General features: G+C 23.2%; 10 protein-coding genes across 10 annotated transcripts; 6 read left to right on the plus strand and 4 right to left on the minus strand.

The window, feature by feature from the left end:
• Positions 1–307: 307 nt before the first annotated feature.
• Positions 308–6,331, minus strand: SRAE_0000010500 (Myosin heavy chain; the record flags this gene model as incomplete). The annotated part of the gene is made up of 3 exons (XM_024645950.1): positions 308–1,240; positions 1,358–6,214; positions 6,269–6,331. The coding sequence occupies 3 exons, from the start codon at positions 6,329–6,331 to the stop codon at positions 308–310; spliced, it is 5,853 nt and encodes a 1,950-aa protein (XP_024500182.1).
• A 1,899-nt stretch (positions 6,332–8,230) lies between these two features.
• SRAE_0000010600 (RNA polymerase II, Rpb4 family and HRDC-like domain-containing protein) lies at positions 8,231–8,510 on the minus strand (the record flags this gene model as incomplete). The annotated part of the gene is made up of 2 exons (XM_024645951.1): positions 8,231–8,242; positions 8,280–8,510. 2 exons carry the CDS (start codon positions 8,508–8,510, stop codon positions 8,231–8,233), a joined length of 243 nt encoding a protein of 80 aa, XP_024500183.1.
• A 771-nt stretch (positions 8,511–9,281) lies between these two features.
• SRAE_0000010700 (Hypothetical protein) lies at positions 9,282–9,890 on the minus strand (the record flags this gene model as incomplete). The annotated part of the gene is made up of 1 exon (XM_024645953.1): positions 9,282–9,890. The coding sequence occupies one exon, from the start codon at positions 9,888–9,890 to the stop codon at positions 9,282–9,284; it is 609 nt and encodes a 202-aa protein (XP_024500184.1).
• Positions 9,891–10,987: 1,097 nt separating this feature from the next.
• Positions 10,988–11,624, plus strand: SRAE_0000010800 (Nucleoredoxin-like protein 2; the record flags this gene model as incomplete). Its single annotated transcript, XM_024645954.1, has 3 exons — positions 10,988–11,072; positions 11,115–11,278; positions 11,319–11,624. 3 exons carry the CDS (start codon positions 10,988–10,990, stop codon positions 11,622–11,624), a joined length of 555 nt encoding a protein of 184 aa, XP_024500185.1.
• A 314-nt stretch (positions 11,625–11,938) lies between these two features.
• Positions 11,939–12,566, plus strand: SRAE_0000010900 (Nucleoredoxin-like protein 2; the record flags this gene model as incomplete). Its single annotated transcript, XM_024645955.1, has 3 exons — positions 11,939–12,011; positions 12,051–12,214; positions 12,261–12,566. 3 exons carry the CDS (start codon positions 11,939–11,941, stop codon positions 12,564–12,566), a joined length of 543 nt encoding a protein of 180 aa, XP_024500186.1.
• Positions 12,567–12,930: 364 nt separating this feature from the next.
• Positions 12,931–13,617, plus strand: SRAE_0000011000 (Acyl-CoA N-acyltransferase domain-containing protein; the record flags this gene model as incomplete). Its single annotated transcript, XM_024645956.1, has 2 exons — positions 12,931–13,410; positions 13,450–13,617. The coding sequence occupies 2 exons, from the start codon at positions 12,931–12,933 to the stop codon at positions 13,615–13,617; spliced, it is 648 nt and encodes a 215-aa protein (XP_024500187.1).
• Positions 13,618–15,038: 1,421 nt separating this feature from the next.
• On the plus strand, positions 15,039–15,943 carry SRAE_0000011100 (Porin, eukaryotic type family and Porin domain and Eukaryotic porin/Tom40 family-containing protein; the record flags this gene model as incomplete). The annotated part of the gene is made up of 2 exons (XM_024645957.1): positions 15,039–15,102; positions 15,156–15,943. The coding sequence occupies 2 exons, from the start codon at positions 15,039–15,041 to the stop codon at positions 15,941–15,943; spliced, it is 852 nt and encodes a 283-aa protein (XP_024500188.1).
• A 3,061-nt stretch (positions 15,944–19,004) lies between these two features.
• SRAE_0000011200 (Rac GTPase-activating protein 1) lies at positions 19,005–20,518 on the plus strand (the record flags this gene model as incomplete). Its single annotated transcript, XM_024645958.1, has 2 exons — positions 19,005–19,138; positions 19,195–20,518. The coding sequence occupies 2 exons, from the start codon at positions 19,005–19,007 to the stop codon at positions 20,516–20,518; spliced, it is 1,458 nt and encodes a 485-aa protein (XP_024500189.1).
• A 901-nt stretch (positions 20,519–21,419) lies between these two features.
• Positions 21,420–22,585, plus strand: SRAE_0000011300 (Epidermal retinol dehydrogenase 2; the record flags this gene model as incomplete). Its single annotated transcript, XM_024645959.1, has 4 exons — positions 21,420–21,462; positions 21,538–21,695; positions 21,741–22,345; positions 22,399–22,585. The coding sequence occupies 4 exons, from the start codon at positions 21,420–21,422 to the stop codon at positions 22,583–22,585; spliced, it is 993 nt and encodes a 330-aa protein (XP_024500190.1).
• A 997-nt stretch (positions 22,586–23,582) lies between these two features.
• Positions 23,583–25,212, minus strand: SRAE_0000011400 (F-box domain and K Homology domain and K Homology domain, type 1-containing protein; the record flags this gene model as incomplete). The annotated part of the gene is made up of 2 exons (XM_024645960.1): positions 23,583–25,028; positions 25,087–25,212. The coding sequence occupies 2 exons, from the start codon at positions 25,210–25,212 to the stop codon at positions 23,583–23,585; spliced, it is 1,572 nt and encodes a 523-aa protein (XP_024500191.1).
• Between the last annotated feature and the right edge of the window lie 1,788 nt (positions 25,213–27,000).

The raw sequence follows: 27,000 nt of genomic DNA on the forward strand, positions 1-27,000 counted from the left end.
AAGAAAAGAAATAAAAGATAAAAATATTTAGAAATATTTTCTTGAAATAATCTTTTCTTATCAATTTCTAAAATGAGGTTGCCGTATCACTCAGTCAGAAAAGAAGTTATAGAAAAAATATTTTATACTTAAAAATATTTTTTCATATATAAATCATTTTTATAAAAAAATTTTCACCATTTTTGTTTTGAATATAAAAAAAAAAGATATTCATTATGATTCTAATTCGGTATTTTTGTCGTTGTTATATAATTTTGATATAATATAAATTTTCTAAAATCTCTACAGAATAGTTTTTTTTTTTTATCTAAGCAACTGTATCTGATTTCATTATTCTGGATCTTGATCGAAGTTTAACTAAACTATGCTCAGCACAATCAGCCCTTTCCTCGGCATTTTCATAAGCCATTTGAATCTGTCTATATTTAGATAGATGACTATTAGCTGTTTCTTCAGCATCTTCAATGTCTCTTCTTTGTTTTTTAATTTTAGATTGAAGTTTATCTGTTAATTCAACCAATTTATTGTAATTTTTCTTCTCTTCATCTAATTGGAAAGTAATTTCTTTAGCTTTTCTTTCTGCTTTTGAAAGAGCTTTAAAGGCATCTGAATGTCTGCGTTGCTCTAATTCTAAGTCAGATTCTATTGACTTAAGTTTAGCTTCAAGTTTAGCTATTGCTTTTTGATTTGCTTTTATTAATGTTCCTTCAACTTCATCTATCTTAGATGCCATATCTTTTACTTGAATTTCAAGAATCTTTCTGTGTCTGTCTATTTGATTAGACTTATCTTGTTGTTGTTTAAGTTCCTCAGCTAGTTTAGCTGCTTCAAATGATGCTTTCTTACATCGGTCTTCAGCATTTAAAACTTCATTTTGAGCTTCAGTAGCATCAGCTTGAAGAAGAGCAATTTCATTTTCAAGTTTATTCTTGGCAGTTATAAGTGAAGTATTGTTAGAAGCCAAATCACCAGCCAATGCTTGTTGTTCACTCAATTCAGTCTCACCAGCTTTTCTTGCTTTATTAATATTTTCAATTTGTGTGTAGATTTCTTCTTGATCTGACTTAGCAGCAGCAAGTTTCTTTTCAATATTAAGAAAATTATCACGGAACTCATCACGACGCCTTTGTTCTTCATCAATATTTTGTTGAAGTTCACGAATTTGTTCTGTATATCTCTTAATATTTTTTTGTGCTTCAGCATTGGCACGATTTGCATGATCCATAGAAATTTCAAGTTCCTGTAAATACTATGTTAAAGAAAGGAATTTGATGATAGGATAAAATAAATAGTTTAACAAATATTAAATAAATATTATAATAAAAGGAAATAAAAGTATATTTAAAGAAAAACTTACATTAGCATCGGCTTCAAGCTTCTTCTTAACTTTAAGTAATTCAGCTTTAGCTTTAGTTTCAACTTCTAAAGTATTTTGCATAGCCTCAAGTGTTCTTTGATGATTTTTTCTAGTATTTTCAAATTCTTCTTCTTTTTCTTGAATTCTTTTTTCTATTTCAGCTCTAATTTGACTAACTTCAAGTTGAGCTCTCATTACTTTACTTTCTTCGGCTTCTAAAGCAGCTTCAGCTTCATCTAATGCTTTTTGGAGTTCTTCTTTTTCAAGATCAAGTCTCTTTAATGCTTTGTTTAATTCAATATTATTTCTTGATCCTTCAGCTACTTGGTCAGAAAGTTCACGTGCTTCAAGTGTTAAAGTCTTATTTTCTCTTTTCAATGCTTCAACTTGTTCTGTAAGAGAATCTTGTTGTGTTCTGAGTTTATGTGCTTCAGTAACATGAACTCTAGCATCTCTTTGAGCAGCATCAAGTTCATTTTGTAAATCATCTACTCTTCTTCTCCATTCATCACAAATCTTATCAAAAGCTCTTTGTTTTTTATCTAATTGATTTATAATATTAACAAAATTATCAGCATCAGATCTTGAAGCTTCAACATCAGCAGTAAGTCGTTGTTTTGTTTTTTCAAGAACACTAGCTTTAGAAATTGCACTATCCAAAATTGCTTGAAGATCAGTAATTTGAGAAAGTTGTTTACGTCTAATCTCTTCCATTTCTTCAGCAGAAATAAGTCCTTCAGATTCATATCTAGCTTTCCATTGAGTAATTTCATTTTGAGCTTTATTAAGTTGTCTAAGAACATCATTCTTAGCAGCAGATTCTTCCTCAAATGTTTCACGTAATTGTTCTAATTCATGTTCTAGATTTTTAGATAAAATACTAAGCGATTGTTTTTCTCTAGCTTCTTCAGCAGCAGTACGTCTTGTCTCTTCTAATTCAGAGGCAAATTGTGCACGAAGTTTATTTGTATTAACTACTTGAGCATCTAATTCTTCAACATGTCTCATAAGTTCAGAATTATCTCCTTGCATACGTCCTTTAGCAGATGATATATCATTTATTTGTCTAGCTTGTTCTTCAGATTTCATTCTTAGTTCAACTAATTGATTTTCTAAAGCTTTAGCTCTTCTTTCATGTTCAATTTTAACTTTAGCTTCTTCATCAACTTGCATAGTTAATTCATCAAGTTGTCTTTGTAAAGCAGCCTTTTCTTTATCAGCCTTCAATTTTTGTTTAACAATAGCATCAATTTGATCATTTAATTCACCTGTACCATCAGATGCTTTTTTTTTAAGAGAACCAACAGAAGAATCATGCTGAATAGTAATTTGTTCAACTTCTCTTCTTAATCTAGCAATTTCAGCGTCTTTTTTCTTATTACTTTCAACAGCTCCATTAATAGCAGTCATTTGTTGCTCAAGTTGTTCATTGAGATCATCAACTTCTGACTGTAATTCATTTTTAGATTTTTCACTTCTAGATCTAGCTTCTCTTTCTTGTTCTAATTCAGCTTCAAGCTCTTTGACTCTACTTTCATCCTCTTTTACATGTCTTTCAAGTTTGTTAAGAAGATTTTGTTCATCTTCCAAACGAACAGATAATGCATGAAGTTCAGCTTCCTTTCTTCTTAAACTAATTTCAGCATCTTGTCTTTGTTTGGAAAGTTCATCAATAGATTCTTGAACAATTTTTAATTCTCCTTCCATTTTTCTTTTATTTTTTTCAGCATCACATCTACTTCTTCTTTCTCTCTCCATACTAGTTTCTGCATCTTCCATTGTTTGTTGAAGTTTTTGTCTAATTCTATTTGTTTCATTAGTTTTTTCTTCTTCACGATTTAAATCTTCAGACATTTTTTTAGCATTTTCATCTTGATGTCTACGTTCTTTATTAAGCTTAGCAAGAGTAATATCTTGTTGATTTAATTCTTCTTGAAGTGATCTAATTTGATTATCTCTGTTAGTTTTTTCTGCTTCTGATTTTTTAAGAGTAAGTTCCATATCTTGAATTGATCTTTTAATTGAATCAACATCTCCTTCTAATAATTTTTTTTGTTTTAAAATTTCAGAATATTTCTCCTCTTCAACTGCAATAGATTTATTTAATTCAACAATTTCTTTTTCAAGAGCAGATTTAGCTTCATTAACAGAAGCCATTTTAGCAGTTATATCTCCTTGTTTAGCTCTATATCCATCTAACTCTTTCATAAGTTCTTCCCTTTCTTGGCTAAGTTTGATTTTCTTAGCATTAATTTCATCTAAACGATCAGTTTCCTTTCCAAGACTTTCTTTTAATTTTTCAACATTAGCAGCAAGTGCATCAATTTTTTCTTGTTCTTTTCCAGCTTCAAGTAAAGGTCTAACTTTTACATAAAGTTTGAACCAAATCCAATTTCTAAGTTGAAGCCATTGTCTAACATTTGATTGAATTTTAGTTGTAGCAGCAAGTTGTTCTCTTCTTCTTTTGACATCAATTATACCATAATAACTCTTTATTTGTGCCTGAAGTCCAGTAATTAATTCAGCTAATCTAATATCTCTCATATCTTCCATATGAGCTACAACACCAGCTTTAAAGAAAACTTTAGTCAAACCAATTCTAAATTGTTCCTCTTTAATTTTGCCTTCTTTAATTAATCTAGCAAACATAGCTTTAACACAAGTTAATTTATCTGTAGATGATTTAGCTTCATCAGCACACAAAATAGCATATCTTTCAACAAAATCTGGATGAAGTGTTCTGTTAGGAAAACCTTTACGACAAATTCTAATTCCTTCAAGTACACCATTACATGTTAATTGATTTAAAACTAAAGCAGCATCAATAACACCAGATTGTTTTTTTTCATTTGGAATAATACAACGAATAAAGTGTGGATGAGTTGAATTAAGCATAGTCATAAGATTGTTAAGAGATTCTCTGTATAACATAGATACAGTCATAAACGATCCAGATTTACCCTTCTTTTTTCCACCACCAGCAGCACCTTTACCTTTAGCTGCAAGAGCAGCAGCTTCTTCTTGTGTTGTGTAATCAGCCCAAACAACCTTTAATAAATCATTGTTTTTAGATGCTTTCATAACACTAACAACAGTATCATTAAGTGGATCTTTATTTTTTTCAAGCCAATTAGAAACATTATAACGTACAACACCAGCATAATGTCTCATAGCAAAATGAGCTTCAGCTTGTTTACCTTTTGGTGGTTTTGGTTTTTCAAAGTTAGGATGTTTACCAAGATGTTGTTCAATTAGTTTTTGTGCAAGTGTTATATCAGTAGCTTTTGGAACAATACATTCTTCATCTAACATAGCAATGATACCCATAGGTTTTTCAATAAGTTCAATACATGCAGCAAGATCAAGACCAAAATCAATGAATGTCCAATCAATTTGTTCTTTTTTATATTCTTCTTGTTCAAGAACAAACATATGATGATTAAAAAATTGTTGAAGTTTTTCATTAACAAAATTAATCCAAAGTTGTTCAAAAGAATTAAAATCAAAAATTTCAAAACCAGCAATATCAAGGACACCAATAAAATGATCTCTAGATATTCCTTGTTGATCAAGTGTCATATTACATTTATGAACTAACCAATGGAATATTCTTGCATAAAGACCTTTAGCCATAGCACCAATAGCCCAATATACTTGATCCATAGTTTGTCCTTTGTTAACCCACTCATTTCCAACTTTTACTCTTGGTCGAAGGAAAGCTTTCAAGAAATCTTCAACTTCAATACCATACATCTTAGCAGCATTTTCAGCATCTTCTGTACCATCAGTTTCAGCTTGTTCTTCACGTGGACGTTGTTTAAATTTCATGTTACCCATATGCATCATAGCAGCACAAAGTCGATAAACATTTGCTTTCTCTTCTTTAGAAAAGTTAAGAATATCAAAAGCTTCATCAGTCAATTGGAATTCTTCTTTATCATTAATACCATCAATAGTCAATTCTGCTTGAGCAACAAACCAATAATCTTTTAATGGTTTATTAAGAAGAAGTTTTTTCTTAAGATCTGGTTGAAAATCTGAGAAGATTTGATAAAAAATATGATAACATCTTTCACCAGGAGCTTGTCTAATGACACGAGATTTCTCAAGAAGATAATGTTCAATATCACAAGAAGCTACACGTCCTTTCTTACTAAAGTGAATACGAATGAATTTACCAAAACGTGAAGAATTATTATTACGGACAGTTTTTGCATTACCAAAAGCTTCAAGAACAGGATTAGTTTGAACAATTTGATCTTCAAGTGTAACTTTTTTAGTATCGGGTACTGTAACAACACCAGAAAGAGCATCAGCAGTTTCTTGTTGTGATGCACCAACAGCGGCAAAATAAGCAATAACTTTTTTAGTATTTTCGGTTTTACCGGCTCCAGATTCACCAGTAATTAACATAGATTGATTTTCATGATTTTGAAGCATATTACGATATGCTTCATCAGAAACAGCAAACAAATGAGGTGGCATTTCAGTTCTTCTTTTTCCCATAAACATACGAGCAACAGAATCAGTATAAATCGGAAGTCTTTTGTATGGATTAATTACTACACAGAAAAGACCTGAATAAGTGTAAATAAGCATAGCTCCATAACGAGAACGTAAATTATGAAGAACAGAGGCATCATTAAGGAAAGTAAGATTAGACATATCTTCAGTTTTTTCAAACTTAGGAGGATTCATTTCTTGAAGAAGATCCTTTTTACATGTCTTTTCTATACCTCCTGTTACAGTTACAGTTGCTGTATCACCTTTGATAGAAGAAACTTCAACAGCAATATATCCTTCCTCAGGATCTGGCATCCAAAAATTTTTTTTTGAATCGTAAGGATGTGATTGATCCTATGATAAAAAAGGTTACATTAAGAAAAAACATTTTTTTAAATATATAATTACCTGAAGCATTTCTTCACGAGTCCTGCGAAGATACTTCCAACCTGGGTCGTTTTCGTAATCCATTTTTTAAGGAATATAGTTTGATAAAACTAAATAAATTTTTTATAGAGTTAAAGTAGCTCGAAAGTAAAAAAAAATTTTATTTTTTTTAGTAATTAATAAAATTGTAATGAAATATATTCCTAAAAATATATTTAAAATACAAAAATATTGATGAATAATAAAAAGAATTAAGTCTTACGGCAAAAAGACTTAAAATAATATTACCAATTAAATGATAGTTAAATTAAAGTAAGCTTTTAAATTTAATGAAAAGACATATATTTATTAAAAAATTTCTTCAAGAACGTTAAGTAAGAGGAATGTATAATTGTATGTATGTATGGATAATTATAGAATATGATATAAAGAGGTGGAGGAAGACAATATATAAGATATATAAAATGCGTTAAAGAAAACTTTAAAGTGATCTCTTAGTATATTGTATTATTATTAATTTAGATTTCTCTCAATACAGGTAGATGTTAGTTATACATTTGAATTAAAAAAAAAATAAAGAAATGAAAAATCTTTTTAAAATGCTATACTTTAGCTTAAACAAAGATTAAGCTCTTCCAGGTAATCTAGTTATAATAAGGAGTGACTTACCTGTTACTGTTTATATTAAAAGTAATAATTTGTAAAAATTTTCTGAGTGGGTGTCTTTCGTTAAAAGATATAGCTCCACAAATGAGTATATATATATAATATCTTTATTTCTTAAGAGCTTGAGTAAAGAGACAAAAGAGATATACATAAAGGAAAAGTAAAATTTGAAATTAAGATTTTGAAGTAATAAATTTTGTTAGATAATGAAGAATTTTTGTCATTATCACTTTTATATTTATATTGTGAGGGAATATTTATAAAAATTTGATTTTTCAACACAGTTCAAAGTTATTTGGTTCATCAAGAATGAATTCTTAGTAGCACATACAATAAAAGTTTCTAAATACCATAATCAAGTGTAGTGTGTGTTTATTGAGTATGTATATATATATATATATTGTCACTGTAGATTGATGATGATAAAATTATTTTTAGTAAGATAAGAAGCATCTTGTAATTGTTTTATTTTAACGTATCTTTTGTAATATTAAATTGAGATATATTAAATATCGTTAACTTATGTTCAATATATATTATATAACTTATGAAGAAAAGTTTTTTTTATCGCATAATATATTTTGTAAGATTATTGTAAAGAGATTTTATTTATTTTAGATAAATTTATTTATTTTTATAGGAATATTGAAAAGATTATTAAAAGAAACTTTTTAAGTGGATAATTTAAAATTATGAATTGAGGATATTGAGGTGATGATGAAACTTTAATCTTAACATTTTTATATCAATTAATTAATTATTTATTCTTTAAAATTAAATAATATTTAAAAAAATTGTATATTATTATAAGTAAATGATTGTGAATAACTTGAGCTTTATATTTATTTAAATATATATGGAATTGTATTTCATTATATACCATCAAAATAGGTAAACATATTATAACAATATATCAAAAGATTTTTTTGATAAAGAAGCTATACTTTTACAATATAATATTTACTGAGTTTATAAAATACATATTCAACTTGCTAACATTCTTTTAATTGATTAATATAAAATGCACTTTATCTTTTACAAGTTAATACATGAAATAATGTATTTGATAAATATACGGTATCAACTTTACAAAATTAAAACAAAAAAATAACATTTTTTTAAAATTATTTTATTCTCTAAAATTAAAATTAGTTTTTTTTTTTAAATTTATATAACATAAAGGTAAAAAATTATTTATAATATAAATAAAAACAATAAAATAAATTTAACTACTAGAATTAGAAAATATATTACTTGATAAGGTAGCAATCTTTTCAATTTCCGTTTCATCAAATCTATCAACAGCTTCTTCGATGATTACTTGGACATCTATAGATGTTACAGGTCTTAAATTTAGTATAGTTACCTTTTCTGTATTTGTTAAATTATATGAACTAAGAGCTGATAACATTTCCATACACGATTTAGAATTCTGATTTACAGCAGGTGTATCTTTGAGATAAGATAAAGTTTTATCCAAAACTGTTAATTGACGTTTTGCTGGATTTTGTTCAGCATCATTAAGAAGCAATGTTTGTGCATCTGTTAACTTCTTAATTACTTCAAAATATGTTAGTGGAATTTCTTTAGAAGTCATCTTATTTAATTATTAACAATAAACTTTAAAAATTATAATTTTTTCTCTTATTCAGCAGATAATTTTTAAGTACACATTTCTGTATAAGAATCATGAATATATATTCACTTGTGGAAAGATGTTTCTTTAATTGTTATATGATCAAATTTTAATACTTGAAAATATAATATAAGTTTATAAATATTTATAATTTTTTAAGATACAATTTTTAAATTTTGTATATGATAGTGGATTATTCTGAGAAATACATTTTTAAAATCCAAAAATGGTAGAATGATAAGAAAAATAATTATTATTAAAAGAAATGTTAACTTATTAGAATAAGAAAATTGGTTAATTCTTTATTAAATAAAGTAGCATATCATATAATATATATTAGATTTTTTTTTAAAAAAATATCCTAATACAGTAATAAAAACAAGAAATAAAGATAGAAAAAGTGATAAAATAATAAAATAACATTTACAAGAAATATAGATTCAAACTGTACTTTTCTAATAAGAAAATCTTCGTGGGCCACTTTATATATTTTCAAATTCTAAAGTTTAGATATACTAAAAATAACTTTATATATTCATAAATATTTTTGACTAAAGGTAAAAAAATTCTGTGGAGAAATAAACTTTTAAATTAAATGAATTTATTAAAAATATCAAATACTTTTAAAAGTAAATTGATAAAAAAGTTACAAAGTACATAAAGTATAAAAAATGTTAAAACTTGTTTTAAAAATTATATAAACGTTTGACTTTTTTTTTTGTTATTTAATTATTAGACTGTTGTAGTAGGAATTATAGTTGAATCTGTAGAAAATGATGTTGTTATTTCACTGGTGACTTGAACTTCTGTTGAGGTGACAGTTGGTCCAGAAGTTGTTTCTACGCTAGTAACTGGACTTGTAGTTGGAGTGACAGTTGAGTCAGAAATTGTTTTTTCTGTTGAAGAGGAAGTAGTAGTTGTCACATCAACTGAAACTGTTGTTTCTGGAACTCCAGTAGTTGTGCATTTATGATGTTTTCCATGATGTTTTCCATGATGTTTTTTATCACCTTTACCATGTCTTTTTCTATGATGTTCATTTGACTCTGAAGATTCAGATGATGAATTTTCGTGACATGGTGATTTGCTTCTTCTTGATGGAGGAGGTGGTGGTGAAGGTCCTTTTGGTCCTTGTGGTGGTGGTGGTGGATTTTTTCCTGATCCTTGTGATGGTGGTGAAGGTCCTTGTGGTGGGGGTGGTGGTGGTGGATTTCTTCCTGATTCTTGTGGTGGTTTTTTGTTGTCATCTTTTTTTTGATCTGCTGGTTTAGAATAAAGCTCTACAGAAAGTAATATTACCAAAAAAATAGTAAATAATATTTTATATTGAAATAAAGCCATATTTTGAATGATGAAATGTGAAATTGATATTTCTACAAAAATATAGTTTGCTTATATAGTTTTGACATGTTAGTCGTTATCTTTTTCAAATTATGCTTAAGTAGGCGGATAACGAGCACGGAAATCTCTGAATATTTTATCACCTGTTATGGTACAACCAAAAAATATATAGAATTTTGCTTCATTCACAACTTATTCATATGTTCTTTGATACCAAAATTTTATCAAGTAAATATTTAGAAGAGTTTTAATATTTTTATTAATATCACAAGGTTAAGTTTTATGCGTAGGTCGTTCAAAAATTCTTTTGATAATTATTTTTATCTTTTAAAAATATAAAAAAATTCACTTTTATCAATCAACGGTAAAATTAAAAAATTTTAATGAAGAAATATTTAATAAATTTATCCACTTTAAAATATTTGATAAGAAAATTTATCTAAAATAATATATTATTGTTTGTAATAAAGTGGAAACACTCACAAGGTACTTCCTTATCAGAACATAATTTTATTATTTTGTATAATAATTTGAAAACATATATTTTTATAGTTTCAAAATAAATCTTGATGTTTCGAACAACTCATTACGCTTATTTTTATAACCTAGTTTTTTTTTGTCATTTAGCATTCTTGATTCATAATTTTTTTTCAAACTTTTAGATTAATATGTTCTTTATCATTTGTACGATTGCAATTAAACCAGCATATGTTTTTTTTTTAATTTACTTAAAACAAGTAAAATAAAAATTTTCTTTAATTTTTTTATAATAAAATTAACTTAAACAATTATAAATTCATGTAATTTTATCCTAAACAATAAATTGATGAGATCATGAAAATAAAATAATTTTTGAAAAAGAAGAAATATAAATTTGTAATAAAGTAATTAAAACAAATTTATATATGCATTTCCAATACAATTAAATAAAATGCTAGCAGCATCATCAAGTTTACAAGTTAAATAATAAAATAAGATCATTTATTTAAAAATTATATATTTTATAATTTAAAAAGAAATCTATATTATTCCAAAAATCGTGTCTTACAACATAAAATAATATTTTAATGTAAGATTTAGAAGTATAATTTTTAAAAATGAATAGCTGTTTGAAGAGTTTGTTTTTTACAGTTCCATTAAAAACTCTTGTCCTAAATCAAGGAAAAAGAAACCTAAATCATTGTATGCACTAAAACACATTTACTTATTCATTACTTTTTTTAGTTAGATATGGAAGCAATGTGGCACAGTTGTTCAAATCAACTGCATTAATAAAACCAGATGGAACAAGTGAAGAAGGAAGTAAATTATTAAAAGATAAAGTTACGGCTATTTACTTTTCTGCTTCATGGTGTGGACCATGTAAACAATTTACTCCTCATCTAAAGGTATTTTTTTTCTTCATTGTTATATAATATTTTTTTCTAGAAATTCTATGATACAGTAAATAAAAATGAAAAAAAGATGGAAGTTATTTTTGTTAGTTTAGATAAAAGTAAAAATAGTATGGAAAAATATTATAATGAAAACATGGGAACTTGGTTGAGAACAGAATATGATTCAGAATTAACTAATGCATTGGCAGAGGAATGTAATGTTACTACAATACCATCACTAAAAGTTGTCAAAAATAATGGTGATATTCTTAATATTCAGGCTAGAGAAGATATTATGATGCATGGTAAGGAAGACTGTGAAGGACTTTTACAAAAATGGAAAAAAATTGCAGCTTAATTAAACTTTAATGTTTTACAATTGATAGGAATAAATTTTTTATTTTGTTATATAGAAAATTTTTTAAAGCTAATTTTTTTCCCAATTATTTTAACAAATTATTAAAATGTTTTAAAGTATATTACAATAAAACATTAAAAAAAATTGATACCAAATTAGTTTTTTTAAAAATTTATCGTATTCAAATTTAAGTATTGTTGACTAAATGGTTATCATTCTTAAAATTTTAATTGATTTAGCAAGACAATTTTTTTTATCAGAAGAAATGATTAAAATACGGTGCGGTTTTCAATTATTTCGTCATTATATAGAACATGAACGTTACTAGAAAAGTTTTAAAATTGTCAGATGTTCTTCAAAAACAATCTATTTTGAAAAATATTCAAGGTAGTATTTATTTTTAAAACAATTTATATATTTTTTTAGTTCGCAATGGTAGTTTTGTATCACAATTGATAACGGATGCCAAGTTACTTAGAGGAGACGGAACTAAAGGAAAAGCTTCTGAATTATTAAAAGATAAAGTTGTTGGTTTGTATGTTTCTGCTGGTTGGTGTCCTAGCTGTAGAGTATATACATCAAAATTGAAAGTAAGTATAAATTTATTAGTTTATAAAAAAAACTATATAATAATAGAAATTTTATGAAGAAATAAATAAGGAAAAACATCAGTTTGAAATTATTTTTATATCTGGAGATAAAACATCTGAAGATATGGTTGAGTATTTTCAAGAAAAAATGGGTAAATGGTTAATGATGGAACATGACTTATCCAATTCAACAACTGTTAAAAACGAATGTAATATTAAATCAATTCCAGCATTTGTTATCATAGATAAAAAAGGAGATGTTGTTGTTAGTGATGGAAGAAACCAAGTTAATGGACGTGGTAAAATTGAACCATTTGTTTTATTTGAGGAGTGGAAAAAAATTGCTATTTAATTTATAGTATTCATTAAGAATACTTAAACTAAATATACTTTAATTGTATAATGTAAAATAATAAATTTTAAATAAAAGGTACAACTACAATTTTATCATTATCACAAATTATTTAGTATGTACTAATGATATATTAGTGTATAGTTTTTTTTTAATTGATTAAAATTGTTATTAAAGAAATTTAAAAGTACATTTTGCTAATATTTAATATTTTTTTGTTATTATATCTTTCTTACTTTTTTGTTTTATTACTATTTTTCTTTAATATGTGTTTAACGTTATGGTTGGGTATATTAAGTATCATATTATTTGCAATTTTCATGTTACTACAATCAAAAATATTATTTTTTAATTTTTAGGAGTTATGATTGAAAACACGGTTTTAGAATACGGATTTCGAAATACTTCTAAAAATGATATAAATGAATTAACTGATTTTTTAGCAAAAGAGTTTCTTCAAACAGAACCAATGAATTATGGTCTTAAAATGTCAAAAGAGTCAAAAGAACCAAAGTTAAAAAAATTGTTATCCAATGATTTTCTAATCAACAATTCTTTTGTCGCTTTTTCTAAAAAAGACGGTAAAATAATTGGTGTTAGATTAATCGATTTAATTAAAAGAAATGATAAACAAAAAGATAATGTTAATAATGAAGAGGTTTCAGAAGGACAGAAATTAATAAACAATATATTAAATTCTGTCAAAAAAGATTTATGGAATTTACTTTCTGACAATATTAATGTATTAATAAGAACTGAAATTTCATGTGTCTCCAAAGATTGGTTCAGAAAAGGAATTGCTAGTAAATTAGAAAATGAAGGAAATAATATTATAAAAAACAAAGTATAGTTAATAACAAAAAAATTTTTACTTTTTTTTTAGTTTCCAGAAGTTCAAGGAGTTGTTGCTGAAGCTTCAAGTGTAGCAAATCAAACACTCTTAAGAAATAAAGGATACATAAGTTTAAAACAATCATTTTACTGTGATTATGGAATGCCAATAGGCTATGAAGGATCTGATCACATTGAACTAATGGTAAAGTTGTTTTAAAATATCACTTACAATATATTTTCATTTGTTTTATTTAAATAATTTTTTATATTCATAAACATTTTAAAACTTTCTTTAAAATTTTGTTCCCATTAACCTTGTTATTTTTATCATTAAATGATATATCAATTATAGAAAGACGAGAAAATGTTTCTTTCTCTAACTATATTAAAATATTGAAGATTAAAAATCAAAGAAAAATTTAAAAAATGATAAATGAAAAAGACATTAAATTAAAACGATAAAATATTCATTGACTATTATATGTCATTGTGATAACTTCTTCGCAATCTTTATTTTAAATATAATCTTAAAAAATATATATCTAATTTTAACTTACTAAATTATTCATGATAAATTATTTCTACGCATAATTTTATAACATGAACTATTTTTTGGATAAATTAATCTTGTAATTATACTTATTTTTTAATTTTGAAATGATGTTACTTGAGTTATATGTTTTCATTGTAAATTGACAAAAATTTGTTATTTTAGTAAATTACATATACTATAGAAAACGCTCTTCACTAAGTTAAGTAAATTATTAAAAAATTCGGTTAAATTTTACGAGTGTAAGCACCTTTAAAAATTTACTAAAATTTTTACGTGCAAGTAGATTTTGTTTAAATATATATGACATATTTTTCGTAATTTTACAATTAAAAAATTTTATTTTTATGAAGTTAAAAATTATTTTCGTTTAAGATAATATATACATAAAAAATTTTAAATATACTCACTTCTAAAAAAATCCAGAAAAAACTTTAAAGCATCTAAAATTAGTTATTTTTGACTTTAACTATTTATTATTAAAAAATAGCTTTCTTAAAAAACACAATTTTTATTATTTTAATATATACTAATAAATGATAAATAACAATAAAATAATATTACCTAATTAATAGTAAATTCTGAAACTGCTAACACTAAATTTGCTTACAAATCTAAAACTAATTCTAAAATTTAATTTCTTTTGTAGGTGTAATTTTTTTTTAATAATAATATTTTAAAACTAATACGGAATTTTTTCAAAACTTTGCCGAAATCCAATAAAATTTGACAATCAAATAACATTTATAAAAAAAATTATACTTATACATTTTTTATTTAATATAACTTTTAATTTTAATTAAATTTTTTCTATTGAAATATAGTTAATATTATATGAAGCAAGTTTAAGACAGATTTTCCTTGGAATATTGTCCTTAAAATGATACGTTATGTTTCTTTTTTTTATTCAGTATTTAATGTTTTAACGCTTAAACTACGTGTTGAGAACATAATTCCAAAGTTTTTTGCATACAATTTAGTTAGTATAGTGACTTTAAAATTTATTTCGTTGTAATTTTTTTTTAAATATTTTTTAATTTTTTCTCACAGTTTTTTTAAACTTTAGCTTCAACACTTATTTTTAAAAAATGGTCCCACCATCATATGCTGATCTTGGAAAGGCTGCTAGAGATCTTTTTAACAAAGGACATTGTAAGTGATTGACTATCATTAAATTTTTTTTATCTCGTATTAAAATTTTTTAGATGTCGGAAACCTTAAAGTTGATATAACTAATAAGTCTGGATATGATAAAGAGTATGAATCTAAAATTTGTGCTTCTCACGATCTTACATCTGAAACTTTGGTAGGAAACTTTGACTGGAAATGGAAACTTCCAGAACAAAAGATTACTTTTACTGAAAAAATTACTTCTAAAAACACATTAACAAGTGTTGTTGAGATTGTTGATTTACTTGCTAAAGGATCCAAGGTTACTTTAGAAGGTGGTTTCAATTTAAAGAATAACTCACGTAGTGCTAACATGAAGACCGAATTTGCTAAACCAAATTTCAAATTTAACTCAAATGTTTCTCTTCTTGGAAATCCAGTTCTTGACGCATCTGCTGTCTATGATTTACAAAATACTCTTGTTGGTGTTCAAACTATTTTTGATCTTGGAAATAGCCAAGTAAAATCTACTAATGTTACTCTTTCTAAAGTTACTCCAGATTTTGCTTTAACTGCTTTCTTTAATAATGGAAGTGTTGCTGGAGCTTCTATTTTCCAAAAAGCTTCACCAACACTTGATTTAGGAGTTCAAGTCAGTTATAAATTTGGAGAAGGAAATACCACTTATGGACTTGCTGCTAAATATGATGTTGCTTCAGATCTTACATTGAAAGGAAAAGTCAACAATGCTTCCGATGTTGTTCTTTCTGCTACTCAAAGACTTAGCAAGGAACTTGCTGTTACCGGTTCTACTCAATTTTCTCTTCTTTCTTCTAAGAATGGAGAAAACAAACTTGGTTTTGGAATTGAATACAGTATCTAAGTTTGTACATTAAATAGAAAAAATGTTTTGTAGACAATAATAGCTTCCCCATATGTAGGCAGTTGTTTAAAATTTATAATAAACGTAAAATCCACTAGTGTTTATTTTTCTAGGTTAAAAAATATTGCGAATTAAATATATATAAAGGAGAATCATGTTTGTAAACTTATTTAGATATTTCAATTTTAAAAATATTAATATTTATGATAAAAAAACCGAACAGTTTATTTTTCATATAATAAATTTAGAAAATAAATTTAAAAGTACGAATTATTATGTAGAAATAATATATTTATGTAAAATTTGTCCAAATAATTTTTTTTTAAAAAAATTTTCTATTATATTAAATTAAATTTTAAAAAGTATTTAAAAAAATCAAGCAACCAAATAGAATAAAAAACAAAATTTTATTATAGATGTATAAAAATTGTAAAAAAAATTAATTATATTTTATAAAATTTTAAAAGTAAAAATATTTTTCGTACAAAATTTTATGCAATTTCACAAATAATTGTAGTTAATTAAATAGTTTATAACAACCTTATTGTGTTCTGAGATCAATTTTATGATAAAAAGAAATTTTTTTATAATAATATACTGTTTTTTTTAAATTAAAAATTTTTAAATTTTCTTTTTACGCAAAAATATTCTATTGACTTTTAAAAGATTTATTGTATTTTAATTAAGAAGAAAATATATCCAGAAAAAATTATTGAAGTCTTATTTAAAAAAATGTAAGGTAGAAAATATGGAAGTTTATGCACAAAAATTAAAAAAAAAAATTTTTTTATTTATAACTTTTTTATCGCATTAAGCACTTTTTACCAAGTGTTGTAATTAAATTTTTAATTATCATTCCACTACACATTAATTTATAATCTTTTCTGAAATAATAACTATGATAATAAAATTTTTTTTTATTTATATTATTTTTTCCAAAATTGTGGTTCATGAATATTTTATATATTTATATATGTTAAATTACAAAAAGTAATTTAAAGGACAAATAGATATTTTCTAATATATATCTTAAGAATAAATTATCTGACTTTGACATTATTTATTTTATCAAAAGATAATTAAAAGCAGTATAAATAATCTTTATTATTATTCTAAAAAGATTATATTTTAAAAAGGTATGACTTATCATAAGAGAAAAAAGACATAAATATAACAGAATTGTTAAATTATTTAAACATATATTTCAAGATATCTCAAGAACAAAAAATGATATAAGCATGCTATAGCACTCAAAATATATAGAATAAAATTACCTATTTTAATTTTTTTTAGAGTTATAAAGTTTAAAATTTTTATAAATAATTTAAATGTTTTACATAGTTTTAAATCATTATACCTAACTTCATAATTAATTTTGATAAAAAAAAATAACATCAGAAACGGTTTTTACTCCTAAATAAAATTTTGCCCAAAAAAACTTTTCAAGTTACAATGCTGCAACGAATAAAAATTTTGCATTTTTACTTCAATATCAATATGAAAACGTAATTTTTTAAGAAAATTGTTACATTTTTTCAATTAACAAAATTTTTATTTTAGGAAACTTAAAAAATCAAAAAAATAACTTTTTTCATTTAATTTTCGATCATGTTTATTTTTGAATTATGTTTTGTAATAAACTTCACAAATATTTTACATATCAACTAACATAAAACAATGAAGCATATTTAATGTTAATTGAATAACATTTTGATAATTAAATTTTCTTTGTCACTTTATATAAATCACCATGAAATGAAAAGTAGGCATTTAATTTTAAACCATACTAAAATAATATTCATATCTTAATTAATTGGTTAACTAGTAAACTTTTCTATTTTATTTTTTAATATAGATTGTGATAATTTTTTCAAAAATTTGAACATTTTATAATATAATTTTTACTAGTTTTAGATATAATCTACATGGTAATAATTTTTAATTGAATGTTATAGAAAGTAACCATTATGTAGTTTTTGAATCTCATGTCAAAAACATTTTTTTAATTTTTAAAAATATTTTATAATATTTTTCTAGTTTAAAATGGGACCAAGAAATGAATAAATATAAGACAGTATGAGAACGTTTTCAAGCATGAAATTTGAATAGGATCTATTTAGTTTTTATTAATGCATAATTATTCATGTCTTTTTATTACTTTTATATAAAAAGTTTGTTTAAGCATTATGTTAAGTGTATTCTTAAAGTTAATTCTTGAAATTTAAATAAAGTAAGACAAATGATTGTTGCAAAAATTATACCAACAACAATAAGTATAATGAAAATAAATTAATAAATTTATTAATTTATAATTTTGAACAGCAATATTAATATAAAATTTATTGTTTATAATATCACCATTTATTACAAATACATTAACAATATTAAACATTTTTACAATAAATTTATAATATTATATGTTATCTATATATTTTTATAAGGTGATAAAATAAAATATCATTATAGTTGTTTGGATTTATTATTCTTATTATTTGTTATAAATAATATTTTAAATTAGAAATAATTTTTATTTTTAAAAACATTAAATAAACTATAATTTTTTCTTTTTAAATTTTTAAAAATTGTAGAAAAAAAAAACTATGACGTTTGGGGTAAAATTTGATAAATTATATTTTATTTATAACATTATATATACAAATCTTATGAAACATTTCTAGTCATCAAAAAAAAAAATCTACTCCCAAATACCTCCTTTAGCATTTTAACATATAATTTTCTTTGATTTATATTTTAATTTTACTAAAGTTAAATGTATATTGTCAATATAACTTTTCAATCGTACCTAGGAACAAATGTTTGTTATATAAAAATGTTACTTTCCGTTTTCCTTTTTCAAAGTATAAAATTTATCTTTCAATTAATTTTTTATCTATAAATTATAAAAATCTATCTCTTGTATAACAATACGTTTTCTTACAGTTTGGTTTGAATGTTTAAAGGGTAATTTAATAATATATAAGATGTCATTAGTATAAAGTATAATACATGTTTATTGTTTTTTTTTTTCTTTTAAATAATATTTTATCTATCAAGATTAGAAATGGATACAGTAGAGACGTTAAGGTTTTTTGTTACATTATCATCTACTGATAATACTATTGAAGGTATTAATTATTTAATTGATGAACTTTCAAATGCTCATAAGCTTCTAGTAAAACAAAATGAAGATAAAATGTAAGTTTTTTTTTAATATTAGAATATTTTTTATAATTTTTAATTATATTTATTAGATCTTTACATGATTTTATATATAAATTAAAAGAGGAAAATGAAATATTAAAAGATGAGAATAAAAAACTTAAAGATAAAATAGATGAAATTGAAAGAAGTAACATAATGTTAGGAAAATTAGTTAATAATAGTAATAATGGTGAAAATGAAGTATTAAAAAATGAGAATAAAAAATTAAAAGAAAAAATAAAACAACTTGAAATAAGTAATAAAATATGTGATAAAATAAATTTCAAAGAAAATGATATGATAGATGTAGAGGGAACACAATCATTAAAAAGGTCAACATCTATAGCTAGCATTATGATTACAAAGATTGCTCCAGAAATACCTGTAACTCCTCATTGTTTTGAAATTATAACAAATTTAATTTCTGAATCTTGTGATGTATGTAAAAAAAGTATTACATTTGTCAAAACAAAATTAAGATGTTCTGGATGTTTAGTTATTGTTCATGAAAAATGTCTTTATCAGGTTGAAAATGATCCTTGTTTTATGAGAAAAAAAAAAGATTGCAAAGAAAATGAGAGTAAAAATGAAAGACATCGAATTTCATATTTTTGTCCAGAAATTACAGATGATTTCAATGGATATTGTGTACCACATATTATACAAAATTGTATACATTATTTAAATGAAAATTGTCTTATTAATTCAGCTGATTTATATAATAAATCAAAAGTTACTTCACAAGAAAAAAGTACATCAAAAGAATTATTAAAATCATTTCATCAACGTAGGCTACCAAATTTATCAAGATATTCTCCAAAATGTATAGCATATACAGTTCTTTTATTTTTATCTGAATTAAGTGAAACACTTATTCCACCATCAAGTTATAAAGAATTTATTTATTTTATAACAAAAGATGATCTTTTAAAAGCAATTAAAGATTTACCTTTACCAAATAGGCATTCACTAACACTTCTTATATTACATTGGAAAAAATATATTAAAAGAAGTTTATCACCAATAAGTACAAGAGATGAATTAACAAGAGAGTTATGGCAAATATTATTAAGTTCTGGTAGATCATCAATTACAAATGGAATAATAAATGAAGAAGTTCTTGGAAAAAAAGTTGTAAAAAGTTTGCTAACAGATATAACATCAGAAAGTTTAATTAAAATTTTGAAAGAAAAAGGTGATGATCAAAAAATTTTTACACCAATTCTTAGAATACAAACGAAAGAAAAGAAAATTCCAAGATTAAGTTTAGTTAAAAGACAAATTTCAACTACTCCAAGACAATCAGAAAAATATGAAACACCTAAATCATTTAGAGATAGAAAAAGTTTATTAAGAAAAAGTCCTTGGAGATAAGACATATCTTTAAGTAATTAAATTAATTTTTTCTTCTTTTTAATTTTTATATATGTAAATATGTTTGTAAAATAAAAAAAAATTTAATAGCTAAAATTTATAAAAAAAATATAAAAATATTATTTTAATTATTATTTAATTTATTAAAATATTAGTATAATATTTATGATATTTAATAATAATGAAATTAATTTATAAACTTGTTTTTTTTTTTAATTAATTTTTTGCTTATTAAATTTGCGGTAAATGAAGAAGTTAAGGATTTATAGTAGTAGTTAAAGATAGAAAGTAGTACTACTTAAATGAATAAAATAAATCTCTTTGTTGAAAGAGACATGAAGTTTCAGTGATCTACACGGTAATATTTGTTAATAGAATTATAATGAAGGCAAAGTAGATTAGTATTGTATAGTTTAAATATTATATTTTCTATACAATTTTATATCTCTTTTATCCGTATTTTAACTATCTAAATTTCTTTCTTTGTATTTAAAAGAATTTTTCAAAGAATTTAAAATTGCTAGATAATGGTAAATTTTGAATTTATTTAGGAAAATATTTAAAGACATCCTCTTTATCATTAAATTTTTAGTTATTTTATAAATATATATAATGTCATATGTTAAATTTATATCTTACTATATTAATTAAAATTAAACTATATAAAATAAATTATAATTACCCCTTAGACGATTGTTTTATAATTGTAGTTCTAAAAACGCCATTAAAATTTATTAACTTCTAAAAGAACAACTGAACTATTAAAATTTAATATATATATATTTATTATATATATATAAATATATTTATATATTTTTTTTTCTTCAAAATATAATTTTTTTACTTAATATTTTATATTTTTTTTTTAGATAAAAATTGTTTTATTATAAATTTTTATAAAATGAAATTTCATGCTATTGATGTCAATAAAAATTTAAATCAAAGTAAGTGTTATAATATTCCTTGTTACTTTTAAAATAAATTTCATATTGTTATTATTATAATATATTATATTTTAGATAATAATACAACATTAAAAGTTAATAAAAAGGGTTGTGAATCATTGATAAATCAAATTTTATTAACAATAAGATTTTTTTTTATTTATATTTTTTTATTTTTAACAAAGGATATACCAAGATTTTTTTTTATTCAAAAAAAAGATATTCATGATCAGGTATAATTGTTACCAAAATATTTTTATTTTATAAATATTATATAGATTGTTCTTATAACTGGTGGTGCAATGGGAATTGGAAAAAGTTTAGCTAAAAAAATGGCAATTAATGAAAAATGTAAAGTAATAATATTAGATATTAATGAAAAAGAAGGATTGAAAACACAGAAAGAAATTACAACATGTGGAGGTAAAACATACTTCTACAAATGTAATGTAACAAATAGTGAAGATTTAAGTGTAATAAAAAAAGATATTTTAAAAAACCCTGATTTAGGAAGAATAGATATTTTAATATGTAATGCTGCAATTTTAAAAATTGGAGAATTAAAAGATCTTACAGAAAATGATTATAAATTAAATAATGATGTAAATATTTTAGGATACATATTAACAACAAAAATATTTATAAAAGAAATGATGGAAATAAATAAGGGTCAGATAGTTTTTATCGGTTCAATATGTTCTTTTTATGGAGATTATTGTGGGACCGCATATTGTACAGCAAAATTTGCTATTCGTGGATTTTTAGAATCTCTAAGAGTTGAATTATTAGAAGGTGGATACGATAATATTATTACAACAATTATTCATCCATATTTTGTTAAAACATCACTTGTTACAGATCAAATTAAAGATCCTTATAGCACGTAAGACATCTTAATTTATAATAATATTTTAAAAAAAAAATTTTTTTTTATAGATTTTTTGATGTTGTTTCTGTAGAAGAATGTGTTGAAAAAACAATAGATGGAATATTAAAAGAAAGAGTTGAAGTATTTATTCCTGGACGTTTATCAATATTATGTTATCATTTAAAATGCCTTCAAACAGTTAGTGTTTTTAAAGAAGCTATTAAATTCTTTAACTTTAAGCACGACCCACTTTAAAAAAAATTATCAAAAATAAAAAAAAATAGATTGTAAATAATTATATTTTTTTTTTGTATTAAATAACAACTCATAATTTATCACCTATACACATCAATAGTACTTTTTACATAATGTTATAGTTAACATTTTATTATTTTAATTTCCATCTTTTTTTTTTAAAAAAATAGACATTGTTTCTTATAAAGTGCAAAATTAAAATTTAATGTTGATAATCTAAATTAATAGAATACAATTTTTTTTTACCTGAATTCGTAAATATTTATAATTATAAAAATATTTTATACTTATGTGTACTTTGGTAAAGTTAATGATAAAAAATTTTATAATAACAAATAAAAAAGCGTGATGTTTGATTGCTTAAATATATGTATATAAAAAAGATAACTTTTTAAAACAGTGCATTTTACCATGTACATTTTTAAGTATATTACTCCTGTTATATGTAGTAACAAAATTTCAAACATGAAATATGAAAGTACATTATTAAAGCCAAGTTAATTAGTTATTAACATCTAGTAAGTCAATGTTATTTCTAAAAGTGTTAATAACGCCAATAAAACTATTTTTATTTAACAAAACTTGATAGTAAAATTAATTTTACAAAATTTACTGGTAAAATTTAGATATCATTTCTAAATAGAAAAGAGAAAAATTATTTTATTATTTAAATAACTTTTTTATTAGGGAAATAAAACATAAATTAAAAAAAAAGAGGCATTTATATTATTAAAAATATGTACCTTGATATTTATTAGAAATTAATATTGATGGTATTTCATATCATTTGTTGTTAATTTTTTTTTTTGAGTACTATTTTAATATTGTATTTTTATAAAACAACCAGTATTTATTATTATAATTTTCATAGTTAAAACCATATATAATGTAGCGTTTCATTAAAATTTGCCTGTGTTTATAAAACATAAAAAAAAAATTTTTTTTTCATTTGAATATTATTTTCATGGATATCAATATTATTATAATAGATTAAAAATTAAAGATCATTATGTACATTCCAAATCATGGATTTTTCATTAACAGTAAATTCTGTTCTATTGTTAAAATGAAGTATCGGTGCTCCATATCTACCAAATTTATCTCCATTATTGTAAGTAGTAATAATTAATGTTCCAGTACAATCAACTGAATGAAAGAATAATGGTAAATCTTTCTTAATCAAATTTGGTCTTGGAATTTGGTAAGCAAGTGTTGAGTTATCTTCTCTTGTAATCCATCCAAGGTTATCAAGAGCTGCATTGATTTGTGGCCTTTTAATATGTCCCACAGAAATCATTGCCATATATTTTTGCCTATTACCATCACAAAGTCTAAAATATTTTTCCATCATTCTTTGAACTGTTTCTTGTCTAAAATTTCGGACAAACGGAATAAAGATATAGTCAGTTTTTAATGAAATAGCTTGTGTTAATCCACCCATAGTAAAATTAATTCTCGGTTGATTACGGAGACTTCTAGTTGTTTGTTGAATTAAAAAACCCTTAACATTAGGACATACTATAAGAAAGCTATCATCAAAAAAATTGTTTTGTGGTTCGCACCATTGAAAATGTAATTTTTCTATACTTGGCATCATTCCTAAAAAAGCAAGCATTCCTTTTTTGTTGATATTTAACAATCCACCAGTAAACGTCACTGTTCTTGGCTTAATAAATTTTCTATATTGAAGAAGGCAATCAAAAATATACTCATTCATTGAACCACTTTCACAAAAAAGTAATTTCCCTTCAAAGTTCAAAAATCTAATGTACTTTTGTAAGTCTTTGATTTTACAATTGATACCTGAATCACGTTCACTTTTTGAAAGATTTACAATCCAATCCTCAGCACTATCTCCATAATAGCAGAGAAATTGAATTTTAATTAATTTTTTCACCACTTTATATTGACCTCTAATACATAAATTATCAATAATATTATTCCATCTTTTAGATACAAGACGAAGTCTTAACAATTCAATAGAATTATTTTTATTATAAGTAATATTACTAAAAATTTTACACCATATTTCATTTGGTAGATTATTAAAAATTTCATTAATTCCATCAGTTTCACCTATACAAGTGTACCTTCCAAAAAGTCTTTCTAAATGATTAATATTACTATTTTTATATTGTAAATAAGACAAATCATCTCTAAAAAGATGTTTATGTGAAATATTTTTCAAATTTACATCAGAAAATGTAAAAGCATCACTATTATTAAGTACATTATCATAGTTTAATGAATAACCATAAAGAAAAGATGAATTAACATTTAAAAGTTGTTGTGGCAATGAGTACCTTTCATTATTTGCAAGAAGTATTTCATTTATATATTCACGAGCATTATGTATTGCGGCCATGGAACCAAAAATTTTCAATGGTGTATGTGTAAAGTTTGCTTCTTTACTTTTAAATGTTAATTTTGCACCAGATATAGCCTTAAAAGAAATTATACAAATTTATTCTTTAATATTGTTAGTAAAAAAAATTTCTTACCTCTAGTCGTTTTATAGTTTGGCCTTTTTTTCCAATAATTAGACCACAGCAATGATTTGGAATATAAATGTAATGAACATCAAAAATTTGTTGATTAGCATATGTAGAACTAAATTCATTAACCATTTTAAAAACTAAAAACACACTTAAAATTTAAAGATTAGACAAATAAGAAATTTTTTTTTATATAAAAAAGAAAAAATGTGTTATAATTGAATAATGATGAATAGATGTATTCAAACAATTATACTAGTAAGTGACATAATATAAATATATATATTCTAATACATAAAAGTAAGCTTGTAAAAAAACGATAATATCTAAATTATTGTATAAATGAGAACAATAATATGTTTATAATATGCTATAATAAGGCGGTCTTAGAAAGGCTGAAAGAACTTTCTTTTTTTTTTTTAAATAAAGTTTGCTATTCAGAAATGTTATTGAATAGAATTTACAAAGTTTATATCATATACTAGTAATAAGGTATTAAACAGTATAATATTACAGTATAGTAATGTAACTATTGTTTTAAAATACATATTAATTATTACATACTACTACAACAACTGAATTTTTTTTATTTTATTATATCAAAATATATTAATAAATTAATCATTCTATCAGGAAATCATTATATACATATGTATATATATTTATGTATACATAAAAAAAAAGCAAAAAAAAAAAAACTAGACAAAATATGGTAGGCTTTTTTCGCACATTACACATAAACATAGAATCACATTTATCTTACTAAAATAAAAGTATGAAACTCCAAATATTAAACTTTGTAAAAACATTATGTACTTAATAGTTAAAGATTTTTAAATTCTAAATATATTTAAAAAGCCTGCCATAATTTACTATATTTTTACATACACTTATATATGACAAATAGACGTAGTAAACAATTTTAAAACAAAGTAATAAATGAAAAACACAATGAAAAAAAAAACTATGTTTTATAATGAAGATGTTTCTGTCACAATTTTATATTTTAAATATATAAATTAATGAATGATTAATAATAATCAATTAAATATCAATAGAAAAATTTATTGAAACTAGTAAATTAACATTAACTATATATTTTATTTTATATATTATTTAGTTTTCTGTCTATTTGGGAAAAAAAAAACAAACAAAAATCAAGTAATTTGCTATAATATTTACAATTGTGTTATAATGACCAAGTCAAAAAGCAAACGACCTGTTATATTATAAAATAAGTTTGTGAAGCATATTTATATAACATTTAATAAAAAGTAAAATTACAAAAAGACAAACTATTTGACAATAGTAACAAGCTATTATGTTATATGATATCTTATCATTTCCCTTAATCCCTTATATTTTTAATCTTAGATAAAATTATAAATTTTCTTTACAGGAAGAAATTTAGAGGCATGTAGTAAGGCAACAATCGTCGATTAGATATGTTTTTAAAAAAGAAAACATTGTTTTTAAGAGGAAAAGGTTGAATTAAATCTTCTAATACTTCATATTTTATTTAAACTTTTGGTTTTTAAATACTAGGATAAAAGATCACATTTCTTGTTTTACATAAAAACAAAGTACAGCAAATTGTATACATTGTGATAATTATAAAAATAGCAAAAGAAAAAAATTTATACTTTATAATGATATTTTTAATAAATAATTTAAATAAAAATATTATTTTTTTTAAGATTAATTACAATTTAATTGAAAAAATATTGTTTATAAAAGCGAATTATAAAAAAAAAATTTCATTTTAAAATTATGTTTATAAAGTAATGTTTAAATAAAAATAATGATAATGCAGTCATATAAATGGATTCTATTATGCATTATTTATCATGGAAGATGCATTTAAAAGAAGGTAGAAAAAATATTTAAATTTAAATATAGCAAAGTGATACTAACAGTTAT

This window comes from Strongyloides ratti, scaffold srae_scaffold0000001 (assembly GCF_001040885.1).
Source record: "Strongyloides ratti genome assembly S_ratti_ED321, scaffold srae_scaffold0000001".
Lineage (NCBI taxonomy): Eukaryota > Metazoa > Nematoda > Chromadorea > Rhabditida > Strongyloididae > Strongyloides > Strongyloides ratti.